Source organism: Pteropus medius, unplaced genomic scaffold (assembly GCF_902729225.1).
Source record: "Pteropus medius unplaced genomic scaffold, Ma_sr-lr_union100, whole genome shotgun sequence".
Taxonomy (NCBI): domain Eukaryota; kingdom Metazoa; phylum Chordata; class Mammalia; order Chiroptera; family Pteropodidae; genus Pteropus; species Pteropus medius.
This window is the reverse complement of record NW_024344436.1, coordinates 571760-585333: the sequence shown is the minus strand read 5'-3', so window position 1 is coordinate 585333 and position 13574 is coordinate 571760. Positions and strand designations below refer to the sequence as shown.

At 33.7% G+C, this 13574-nt stretch overlaps 1 protein-coding gene across 5 annotated transcripts in view; it reads right to left on the bottom strand.

Annotated features, from left to right (window-relative positions):
- Positions 1-13574, bottom strand: part of ARHGAP32 (Rho GTPase activating protein 32) — a 277299-nt gene that overhangs the window by 105088 nt on the left and 158637 nt on the right. For all 5 annotated transcript variants that reach the window (XM_039872712.1, XM_039872714.1, XM_039872716.1 and 2 more), the window contains one exon: positions 9142-9228. In XM_039872712.1, coding sequence (XP_039728646.1) covers positions 9142-9228 — 87 coding nt within the window. The remainder of the gene's footprint in view (positions 1-9141; positions 9229-13574) is intronic.

Here is a 13574-nt window from a genome sequence, read left to right as displayed (position 1 = left end):
ATTACAGAGATTTAAAAAAAAAAACATGCTGACTTTCCGGTTTCAAAGTTTTGGATGTTTTTTTAAAGAACCAATTATTACAGATATAAAGCCCATTCTCTCTCTTGTTCTCCTTTTAAAGGTAAGGACTGGAGTTAATATACATTGTTAGCATGCATAAATGCATGTTTTATATCTTAACCACATATGTATATAACTACAATGAAATTAAACTAGAAATCAATAACAAAAAGACAACAAGAAAGTCCCCAAACACTTGGATATTAAGCAAGACACTTCTAAATAACACATAGGTCAGAGAAGAAATTCCAGGAAAAATTAAAACTTATTTTTAACTAAGTGAAAATTAAGATACAATGTACCAAAAGGTGTGTGATACAGCAAAAGCAGTGCTTAGTGAGATATGGTACAATTGAATACATATAGAAGTAAAGAAAGATCCAAACTCAATTTCTAAAATTCCATCTTAAGAAACAGAAAAAGAACAATAAATTAAAACCAAAAGAAACAGAATGAAAAGTACAGCAGAAATCAATGAACTTGAAAACAGGAAATCAATAGAGAAAAATAAAATATCAATAAAATCATAAATATCTAGCCAAGCTAAGGAAAAAAAAAGACACAAATTATTAATATCAGAAATGAAGAGGGAACATTACAACAGATCTGATAAACGTATAAAATACTATACTATAAACAACTCTATGCCCACAAATTTCATAACCTAGATGAAATGGACCTTTCCTTGAAAGACCATCTGCCTAAACTCACACAAGAAGAAAGGAATAATGTGAACAGGCTTATATCTATTTAAAAAAATAAATCAATAATTAATAAACTTCCAAAAGATTAAGTACCATGCCAAGATGGGTTCACTACTGAATTATACCAAGCATTTAAGGAAGAATTTATACCATTTCTCTATAATCTCTTTCAAAAACTGAAGCAGAGGGAATATGTTCTAATTCATTCTGAGGACAGAACAAGAAAAATTTACAGACCAATATTAATGCAAAAACCCTCAACAATATATTAGCTAACAGAATCCAATAATATATAAAAATAAATATACACCCTCGATCAAGTGAAATCTATCCCAGGTATGCAAGGCTGGTTCAACATTTAAAGCTCAATTAATGTAATCCATTACATCAACAGTTTAAAGAATAAAAAATACATGATCCTATCAACAGATGCAGAAAAGCATTTGACAAAATCTAATACTCATTCATGATAAAATCTCTCAGTAAACTAGGAATAGTGAACTTCCTCAACTCGATAAAGAATATCTATTAAAAATTTACAACTAATATCATAGTTAATGTTGAAAAACTTGAAGCTTTCCAATTAAGATCAGGAATAAGGCAAGGATGTACCCTTTTACTACTACTTTTCAACACTGTATTGGAAGTCCTAGCTAATACAATAAGACAAGAAAAAGAAATACAAGATATACAAATTGGGAAGGAAAAAATAAAACTGCTTTTGTACACACATAGTGATTGTCTAGGCAGAATATGCAAAATAAGTGACCAAAAAAACCCCAGGATTATTAAGTGATTATAGCAAGATAGCAAACAAGGTTAATATACAAAAAACAATTGCTTTCCTATATACTAGCAATGAATAAATGGAATTTGAAATTAAAAACATAATACCATTTACTTTAGCATTCCCCCAAAAGTGAAATACCTAGGTATATACTAATAAAATATGTACAATAGCTATATGAGGAAAACTGCAAAACTCGAGTGAAAGAAATCAAGGATTAAATAAATGAAGATACATACCATTTTCTTGGATAGACAGACTCAATATTGTCAAGATGTCAGTTCTGATCTACACATTCAAAATGTTATCACACTCAAAAACCCCAGCAAGTTATTTCTGTAAATATTGATAAACTGATTCTAAGGTTTATATAGAGAGGCAAGAGACCCAGAATAGCTAGCAAAATATTTAAAGAGAAGAACAAAACTGAAGGACTGACACTATTTTACTTCAAGATTTACCATAAAGTGTGGTATTAGCAAAGGAATCAGTAGAACAGAATAGAAAGCCTAGAGACAGACCCACCTGAACATAGTCAACTGATCCTTGACAAAGGATCAAAGGCAAAACAATGGAGAAAAGACAGTATTTTAACAAATGCTGCTGGAACAACTGGACATCCAGAGGCAAAATTTAAAAAAAAAAAAAATGTATCAAGACATAGATTTTACACTTTTCACAAAAACTACCTTGAAATGGACTACAAACTTTAATGTAAAATGCAAACAATAAAATCTCTAGAACATAATATAGGAGGAAATACAGATGATCTTGGTTTTGGTAATGACTCTTTTTAGCTATACCACCAAAGGCATAATCAATAAAAGAACTGATAAGCTGGACTTCACTGATATTAAAATTTCCTGCTCTGTCAAAGACACTAAATAAAAAGACAAGTCAAAGACTTGGAGAAAATATTCACAAAAGACATATCTGATAAGGGATTGTTATCCAAAATGTACTAAGAACTCTTAATAATCAAAAATAAGAAACCAAGCAACTGATTTAAAAATGGGCCAAAGATCTTAACATATACCTCACCAAAAAGATATACAGATGACAAATGAGCATATGAAAAGATGATCCATATCATATGTCATCAGGGAAATGCAAGTTAAAGCAACAGTGAGCTCCCACTACACACCTATTAAAATGGCAATAATCCAGAACACTGGCAAGGATGTGAAGCAACAAGAACTTTCCTTCACTGCTGGCAAAGACACAAAATGTTATAGCCGCTTTGGAAGATAGTTTGTCAGTTTCTAACAAAACTAAACATATTATAATCATAGGATCCTGCAATTGTGCTGTGGTGTTTACCCAAATGAGTTGAAAAATTATGTCCACAAAACAATCTGCACACAAATATTTATAGCAGCTTTAATAAAAATTGCCAAAACTTGGAAGCAATGAAGATGTCCTTCATCTGGTGAATGGATAAACTGTGGTACATCCAGTTAATGGAATTCAGTAATAAAAAGAAATAAATTATCAAGTTAAGAAAAAACATGTAGAAAACTTAAGTGCATATTACTAAGTGAAAGAAGCCAACCTGGAAAGACTACATACTGTACGATTCCAACTATATGACATCTGGAAAAGGCAAAACTATGGAGACAGGAAAAAAGACAGTGGCTATCAGGAGTCAGTGGGAAGTGAGAGATGAACAGGTAGGGCACAGGTGATTTTTTAGGGCAGTGAAACTATTCCATATGATACTATAATGGTGGATACATGTCACTATAAGTTTATCTAAATCCATAGGATGTACAAGACCATGAGTTAGCCCCTGATGACAATGGTATGTCAACGCAGGTCCATCAATTGTAACAAATGTAGTGTTGGTGGAAGATGTCCATAGTGGAGGAGATTGTGCATGAGTGGAGACAAGGGCTATATGAGAACCTCATACTTTCCACTCAATTTTGCTGTGAACCTAAAACTGTGAAGTTCATTAATTTAAAAAAGTAATCATGTTCTCTTCCATCTAAGCAGTTTTGCTCTCAAAAATTAGTATCAACAACCAACCACATAAATGCAGTGATCTTCAGAGCCTCAAAAAGTAAATCCTTGGGATTGGATTTTAAAATTCACTTCCTCATAAATCAGTGAATTGATTTCTTTCCACTTTTTCAAAATGTTAGTGTGCCAGAATAAAGTCTGCTTTTTATATAGATTTTCATTCAGAAAATTAAAACCTTAAAGCATAATTTGCAAATCATCTAAACTGTGTTCAATTCATTGAGTAAAGTTTTAAAAATAGTAAAATTATCATATCAGCAGATATGAAAGAACTGTAAATTTCATATGTAAAAAAATAGCCTTTATCATTCAATTTCCAGACTATATAACCATAGAATTTTAGAAGTTCAATTATTTTATAAAGAACAAAACAAAAATTCATACACATCTACTGAAATTGTAATTTGCTGCTAATTTCTAATCTTAATAATTATTACCTATGAAGTAATCATTGCTATTCAAGAGGAACAAAAATCAATATTCTTGAAAAGGCTGAAAAAGAAGAATGAGAGAAAAAAAGTATCCCAGTGTATATGGGATAAGTTTCTGAGGCAAAAATTTGTTCTTCCTCTCATTCATTCACCAAATAACTACTGAGCACCTAAATAGTACTGAGGACTGGAGGAGGCATTAGAGATACAACAAATGACCATCAAACCTCTGACTTCTAGTGAGAAAACACTTTTTAAAGTAAATAAATACAGAAATAAGATAATGACAGTTTGGCACTAAGAAATAAGCAAGAATCTACTTCATTTAGAGAGGTCAAGAAAAGCCCATTTGAGAATGCGATATCTAAACTGCATCCTGAAAACTGAGACGACATGAGACACCAAGTGCTCAGTGTGAATAGTTATGGGCTGGTCAAAGTTCAATGCTTTGTTGCAGAAAAGAATTTCAGGTTTTTTAGGAACTAACTGAGCAAGAGCATAAGAGAGAGAAGACAGTGATGACATGATGCAGAAGAGGTAGGCAAGTCCTGATAGTGTAGGGTCCTCACGGGCCTTTGGTAAAGTTGTAGTTGGGTTTAGTTTTAAATACAGTGGAAATCTATTGTAGAGTTTTAACCATGAGAGTAACATGTTTCCATTTATAGTTTACATCATTTTGGCAGTTTAGAGAATTATATTTGATTACAGAGTGTAAACACAGATGCTATGACAATGTCTCAACGAGACAGTGGCTTGTGCTAGCTTGGTAATAATAGAGATGTAAACAGACACATTCTGGGAAGAACAGTCTTCACCCATGTTCTCGGAAGTTTCTTTATCCTGGGAAAGTTATATTTAAAAGAATTAATGCTATGAATCATTTCTTTAACTGTATGGTGAAGGGCAGTAATGACAGAGACTTGATTTAAATCTCAAGTCTCGCCTTATCCCAGTTACTGGACTTTTACAAGTTACTTAACACCTATGCGCAGTAGTTTACTCACCTGTGACATGGGAACAGCAACACTTGCATTTCACAGACGAGTTATGAGGTTAAATAAGGATGTTTGCCATCTGCCTATATGTTTTGTTCATAAACAGATGCTCTACAAATGTTAGTATGCAACCCCACCCCTTTATTAACAGCATTCTCTAAACAGACTGAGTGGGGGAGATATTTAATACAGAGGAATGCATTTCTGGTGGTGGAATTTCAAGCATCAGCGTACAGGGGATATTTTGAGGTAGGAAAGCATTCCCCTAAAACCAACTGTTTACCTTACCAACTGGGACATAATGCAGCCTTCATATTACAGAAAATATTTTTAAAAACTTGATTTTCAGAAAAAAATCAACTATGATGCTGATGAGTTCTGGTTAAAATACAAAGGTAGTTAATACACTCCAACCTCAGCAAGAAATAGTAACTTCAACTACTCTAAAGCTTACTATAGGACAATAAAATACTAAGTATTTTATTAAGCAACAATTATCCTTATATTAAGAAAACTATCCTTACAGAAGGAAAAAAATCATAATAGAATTTTCATTATGGTACATGTTAGAATAAACTTGCAATAGTTAGATTTAAATTTGCCATTTTAAAATTAACACTTAAAGCTGATGTTTGCTTATTTGCTAAAGAATAAAACAACAGAATACAGAATGCTTTTAAGACTCACTACCATTGACATTACACTTATAAATGCTTTATTCTATGTAGTGGGACTCAATATAATTAGTCAAGGTTTATCTAATTTTGGTCTTTTTAAAATTATTAAATTTTCAACGTTTGAGACAGTCGGTTTTTCCTATATCTACCTTGACAAATACTTCAATTTCCTAGGATTGTTATTTATTTTCATTGATCTCAAACTAAATACATGTTTCCTGAATAGTAAAAGATATGCAGAGGAAAAATTAGTAAGATTTTTCAGAAAAAAAAAAGTATTCACACTCAGATAAATATCGTTAACACAAATTGGAAAGAGTACTTCTTCATCCACACTAGCTGATCATTTTTTTCTACATAATACCTTCTCCTCCCCAGTTTGTTTACTTGAAGAATAGAATAAAAAGATAATGGAGAGAACATCTGAGGCACAACATGTCTGTATTGGTTAAGACAACTTATCCTAAATAATAATTAGTATGAGAAGGAGGGAGCTGAGGGCTCAGGTAGGGCATTAAAAAATCTATTCTTCAAGGCATCCAAGACAGTTGTTTTATCCATGGGTAATATTCAACTGAGACACACCAATATGGCTGAGATGTGCATTTCAGTATCTGTTCCAACTGCATTAGGCCCATCCTATGCCAACTGTTAAATATTCTTACTATCACTCAGACAATATAGTCTCTTGGCCTGGGATTATATGCAGTTGGCCTGGATTCTCACTCATAGGCTCCTGATTTGAGACTTTCACTTAAAGTTCTCTCTATATATAGCTTTAGATATATATGAATGCTACATAGGCCACATCTACTGAAGTTATGCAAAGAAACTAGATTGTCAGTTTCAATGCCTTTCTCTAGTTCTTTATTAACATTTGAGATATGCTTACAGATTTTAGAGTAGCCAACAAACTATAAATCATATCATAAAATCATGGATAAATAGAAATAAAAAAAACACTAGACTAGGGTCCAAATTCCAGTATTTCTCTTTAATTAACATAATCTTGAATCTCAGATTCATCTTCTGTAAAATAAAAGCCAGACTATTCACCTCACAGAATGGTTGTAATGAAATGATATATTGCATGTCATAATATCTGTGTTATATAAATAGGTGATCCAAAAATGCCTACTGAATTTGGATCCATTCACTATGAAAGACAAGGTTTACATTTCTACGTTCACAATTTAAAAAGAAATTAAAACTTTAAAGAGCAAAGGCAAAGACACAATTAAAAGGTTCAAAGATAATACCTATAGGAATTATTATCGCTTAACCTACAGAAAGGAAAAAGATCAAAACTAGCCATTTTCTAAGATAAAGAACAAGGGAAGAGAGTGGGTTAAAATGAAGGACCAAGAATTTTGGCTAAATGAATAAAGAATTTCAAGAGTACATTATTTAAAATTAGAAATTAGCAAAAATATGAAATATGTGAATTAACAGCTTCTAGAATGGACAGATTACATCAGTGTGTAATAGTGATCTTATCTGAAGACTAAGCAATCTCCCAAATCTGTTGTAGACTGCAAATTCCAAGGAGATGTTGGAAAAGCTAGCAATCACAAAACTTAAGTCCTTAGCAGCTCCTGCTAAGATTTCATACAGTTTAGGAAAGCTACTTCAGTAATTTGGGCCTCAATCTCCTCATTAGCAAAATTAAAGGGCTTGACTATGAATCTTTCTTAGTTATAAAAAATATGATTCTCATGTAATATGGTTTATGGCTGACATATGTGGCAAGAATACGGAAATAATCCACGGGAACACATCAATGACTACTTACGGTGAGGCAGAGAAGAAGTGCGCTGGCATTAATACAATGTGGCAAATTACTACTTTGATGTAATAAATAGTATATCAAGTAGTCTGAAATTTTCTAAGCAGCTTGACAAGATATTTACAACCCAGAAACAGCCTAACTATCTAGGTCACGGAAGTATAATCATGGAAGTATAATCAAATAATTATACATGCTAATGCATGGTACCAAAATACCATGGTTAACTTTTGAAGGTAATTTTTAAAAAACAGCACGGACATTTGAGACATTGTTTTGCTTATGAGAATAAAAATAGTTGCATTGTCAAAACATAAGGAAATGAACAGTGAGAAGAAAAGGTGCTAAAGGGTGTTAAGCTATAGAGAGATGAATAAATTCATTACAACATGTCAACCATGTACTCTAGATAAAGAAGATATTTTTTATATTCATCTATTAGTAAAGGCTCATTATAAAAGCTCTTGATAGTTTCACTTAAAATTTAACTTACCAAATGGAAGAATTTTATGAAATATGACATGAAACTCAGTGATTCAGAGTTGCCTACTTGCTCAAAGGAACCAAGATGGCATACAATAAAACACAAATAAACAATATATAACTTTGGACATCTTATTTACATATAAGCTAATTTCAATTTCCAGTATCTTACATACAAGCTAAATTCAATTTCCAATATCATATTCTGACACCTATAAATAAAATTATTTAATTCTAAAAGATTTTCCTTATGGTCACCAAGACTAAGTATCTCTCATATGAGATAAGCATTAGACTTTTCCAGATTATTTAATTTTTAATTTCAGGAATATTAATAATATTTTGGGGGGAAAAAACCATAAATGCCCCTATCTTACTCTCTCCCCCCAAACTAAAAACTTTGTATATAATAAAGTTTTCCTTGAAAACACTTGCATTACAATGGCTAATTCAAAAATAGAAGGGTCAGTAAACAGTGAACCAATAAACTACTACTTGCTTATTTGATGGAAGAAATAATCAACACTACAAATGACATACTTTAAGTTTCATTATGAGCAAGTCATAGTAATTACCTTCAAAAAAGTTCTACTAAGCATCAAGAAATAGCACACTTCTACAGCATTCACATTTCCTATTGTTATATCACAGCGGAACTTATAGTCTTGGTCAGAAAGGTGAGCATCTGTGGCAGAAACAACTTGGTCTGCTCTTTTATTATGTGTGTTCTTATAATCTTATCATCAATAAATAATATATTTCCTTTACTTTTACAAGAAAAATTTTCATTTAAGTATGTAAATTAAATATCTATAAGACTGATTATGTTTCAACTCTGAGTACATGCAAAAATACCAAAATGACTGTGAGGAAGAATAAAACATCTGTGTTACCATATTCACTACTGTCTGTCATTCATAAATGTCTAAAGCCTTAAAAACTTTCTTAAAATGCAGAGAGAAGATATGCAAATTGCAGTACTAAACTAAACTATGTATTCCACAGTACTATATGAACACATTCATTTCCCTTGCTTAACAATAGTCATTCGTTGTCAAATTCCATTACAATATTGTACAAGTATCCTTCTGTGGATTCTATCAGGCAATATGAGAAATGCATTATAGAAAGGAATTTAATAATCACTCAAAATAATTAAATTTTATGTGAAATGGAGAACAGAGCCACAAAGTTACCTGACAAGCAATGTGCACGAGGTAGACCAGCTCTTTAGATTCACAGCCATTTTTCGTTACGTCATTCTGCTCTTCTGAAAGTGAAAGCTGTATCAAAGAAGAAAGGGTAGAAGAAAGAGAGATGAAGTCATAATTAATGAACAAGAATAAACTATTCAGTAATGCTTGGAACCTCACATTGACTTAATGTAAGATGTGCTTCATAGTAGAACTCTTGTTTAAGACAGATAAAATGAAGAATTCAAGATTTTTAAAAAAGTTTCTAAGAATTGTCTTTGTAGCTTATATCTGAACCAACACAACTGCATAACAGCAATAAATAAAATACATGCATTCAAGAGAAGGTTTTCACTTCCATCATTTATAGCACATAGGCGAAAGGAAGGCATAAGGTGGGCACTAATAGACAGCATAACCAACTGGTTTAACAGAATTCAGGCTCTATTGCAAGGATTGCAAACTGGCTGCCCGGAGAACAGGCTGAGCTTGCAGATATGTTTTATTTTAGACTCACCATGTAGGTCTGCATACTGAATTTTATTTTTATTTGAACCACCAGCTAACATTTAGAAACTGAGTGGTTTCATATGGCTTCTATTGAAAAATCAGGAAATCTGAAATACTGGACCCATATTCTCACATGGGCAATAACTGGCTGGAGCTAAGAAGTGACTGATCCCTTTAAAGAAAGTATGTGTTCTCCACACAACTAATTATTCTTTTTTTGTTTTTTTTGCCAGTAACTAGACTAAATGTTAACTTTCATCCATCATACTGCTTTCTTTGTTATATTTTATATCCTATTCACTGCATTCATTTATCTTACATACCTACCCCATCTAGGGATGTGAATTTAAAAACTCAGTTTGCTCCAGAGACCAATAACCCTGAGTTCAAAAGTGCCACTAACTAGTTGTGTAATACTGACCTTCTTACTTAATCTTTCATCTAGAAAATGGAGATCATTTAAAATTCTTATTCTCAAGTTTGTGAGTATTAAATGAAATAATGCATTTAAAGTATTCACCATTGTGCCTGGCACTTAGTGAGTTATTAATAAATGTTACCTATCATTACAGTTAATGTTATAAGAAATTTAAGGTTGATGAAGATATATTCTCTTTTTTGAAAGCAATATCACAGAAGTATTAAAAAAAATACCTTCTGGTATTAAGAGAAGTTTACAGGAGATAACAATTATTCTCACACTAGTCAAAATAAGCCAGATTAACTACAAAATCACAGGGTTTTATTGTTTTTTTTTTTTAGGTAAAAAAAATTAAGGGTGAAATGAAACCTAAGTTGCAGAAAGTGACAGGACTTTCATGAGACTAAAGAGACTCATTAATGTGCTCAGATGCTTGGCAAAGATGGAGGAAGATAAAGAATCTGTCTTAGCAGGGTAAGGAAAAATCAGCCAAACTCTGAATTACTGCATGTGGCTGGAGTGATAAACTAAAATGAAAGGAATACCTCATAACAGATAGTCCACCCACCCAACAACTGATTCCCACAGGTATTCACCAAGTATATATTGTCAGTACACCAAAGGCTGGGGGACGAGCAAGAGAACTGAGAGAGATGAACCGTGAAGTATGTGAAGTCTCCCCAAGCAGGAGCAGCTAACTGCTATAGATGGGAAACAGGGCAAGAACGCTGAGATAGGAGAGAACTGAGACATTCAAAAGTAACTGTGTATACAAGGGCATTTAGAAACCCATGAACATATCTAGGGTCAAACATGCACATGAAAGCTATGAGAATATCCTAATCTTTAATGTCTAACTAATCTTTTGTGTTGAGTGAGGAAATGTGCAAATACTGGAGAAGGTGGCTTTTTGATTGATTGATTTTTTATTTTTAGCTCCTGGCATTCAAAGGATTTCCTGGAAAAAAAAAGAAAAAAAAAAAAGAAAACAAAACAAAACAAAACAAAACACTACCTGAACACAAGCTAAAAGAAGAGACTTCAGTGAGCACCCATGACAGAGAATACAATCTTTGCAAAAACAGTCTGTTACACTAAACAAACAACTACAGCCTTCCTAAAAAAAATAAAAATAAAAAATAAAAACAGCAAAACTGTAGAAAGGGGTGGAATCAGATTTCCAGGATTACGACATTACAATATTCAAATGCCCAGTAAGCAACAACAACAAAAAATCACAAGATATACAAAAACAGGGGAAGACATGGGTCATTCAGAAGGAAAACTGATGTCAATGGAAAGAGTGAGAATCAAACATAAATTTGGTGGATGACAAATCAATAACAAAAACAAAAATTTCACTAAAAGGCATCAACAGCAGATTGGGGTAGGAAAAAGAGTCAACTTACTTTAAAAAAAAGGATAAATGAAAGTATACAACCAAAAAAATCAGAAAGAAAGAGGAATTTTAAAAAGTGAAAAGTGCTTAAGGGACCTGCAGGACACCATCAAGGGGATCATGCATTATGGAAATCTCAGAAGAAAAAAGAGATGGACATAAAGAGATATTTGAGGAGTGAAATCAGAATATGGAGAAATGAAAGAGAACCAACTCTAAACCCCTTCACAAAAATAAGGGTTAGCAACTATCCATTAACAAGAACACCTCTATGAAAATACCAGAACCCAGAGGCACAGTGAGGCCAAAAAAAAAAAGAAAAGTTGCATTTGATGGGTAAGACAGTGGTTTCACTCTAACTGCATCACCTCTCCCCCAGGCCAGCAGAGAATCCCAGTAAGAGGGATTCTCTGAGAATATGGTTTCTCCTAGAGGTTAAAAAAAACAACAACAAAGCCCAAGATGGATATCTAACTTCTCCAGTGTTTGGGGGCAAACCTCAAGAGGCCCACCTCTGTCTTGTCTCATAGGAGACATAGGGGGAAATGGCAGAGGTATGCCACCTGAAGTCGCCTAGTAACAAAGAAGGGGAACAGGACACAGAAAAACCAGTGAATGGACCTTGGAGGTGGCACCATGTTCCAACCAGAGAACCCAGCCAGCAGCTCCACCTAACCACAGAGCCAAAATGGTGGCCATGTAAGGCCAGGGACACAATTATCAGTTCACACAGCTGGAGACCCCAATAAACAGATCAGCCTACCACAAAACATAGTCAGTGGCCCTAATCAATTACAGAATGCAAACAAAAGCCACGCTTAACTGCAAGGCAATGCTTGTGGTCCTGCCCAGCCTGAGAATCCAGTGATCACTCCTGATCAGCAGCCCTGCCTGGATGGAGAATCCAGCCATTTACCCCACACAAATAAGTGGCAAAGTCTACAAGCCCCAATCCATGATCACAAAGCCAAGCTTATGACCCCACCCAAATGCACAGAACAGCCTCAGTCTCACCCAATCACGGAGCCCAGCAACTCAGTCAGAGGCACCAACTGATCAGGGAGTACAGCCTGTAGTCACAACTGACCAGAGACAATTACAGAGCCCAGCTAGGTATAGCCTACGTAACGAAGCCCAGAAAGTGGTCCTGCCTGATTGTGAGCCCCATCAGTGACCCTATCTGAACTCAGACAATAGGCAGCAGCCCTATCCACTGAAGACCCCAGCAGCAAGCCCCACCTCCCCACAGACAGTACCAAGTGGCCAACTCAAAACCACAAGCTGGGCTGACTAATAAAAGTCTTTCCCTTCCAAAACAAACAAAAATGACTAGAAGAGGTGACCACTTCTACAAATGCACAGACATCAACGCAAGCACACAAAGACAATGACAAATTAGGGAAACATGACACCACCAAAGGTAAATAAAAATCTATTAACAAATCCTAAAAAATGGAGATCTATGAGCTGACAAAGAATTCTAAATAATCATCTTACAGAAGTTCAATAAAATACAAGAAAACACAGACAACTAAATAAAATTAAGAAAACACATGAACAAAAGGAAAAGTTTAACAAAGAAACAAATCATAGAGTAAAACTAAATCATAAAAACAAACAAACAAACAAAAAAAACAAATCATAGAGCTAAAAAACATAATGACTACACCGAAAAATAAATCAACTGAGAGCTTCAACAACAGACTCAGCAAGTAAAAGAAAGACTCAATGAACTGAAAGACGGGTCATTTGAAATTATTCAGTCAAAGGAGCAAAAATAAAAATGAATGAAAAAGAGTTAAGAAAGACTGAAGAATGTAGGGGTACCAACAAATGACAAAACATTCATTACTTAAGACCCTGAAAAATAAGAGGGAGAAAAATGGGCAGAAAATTTACTTTAAAAAGAAAGCTGAAAACATCCCAAATCTAAGAAGAAACATGGATATCCAAATGTCCCCAAACATAATCCAAAGAAAACATCGCCATGACACATTATAATCGAACTATCAAAAATCAAGCAAAACAATAAAATTTTGAAAGCAACAAGAGAAAACACTCTCAAATACAAGGGAGCCCCATAAGGCTATCGGATTTCTCAGGAGA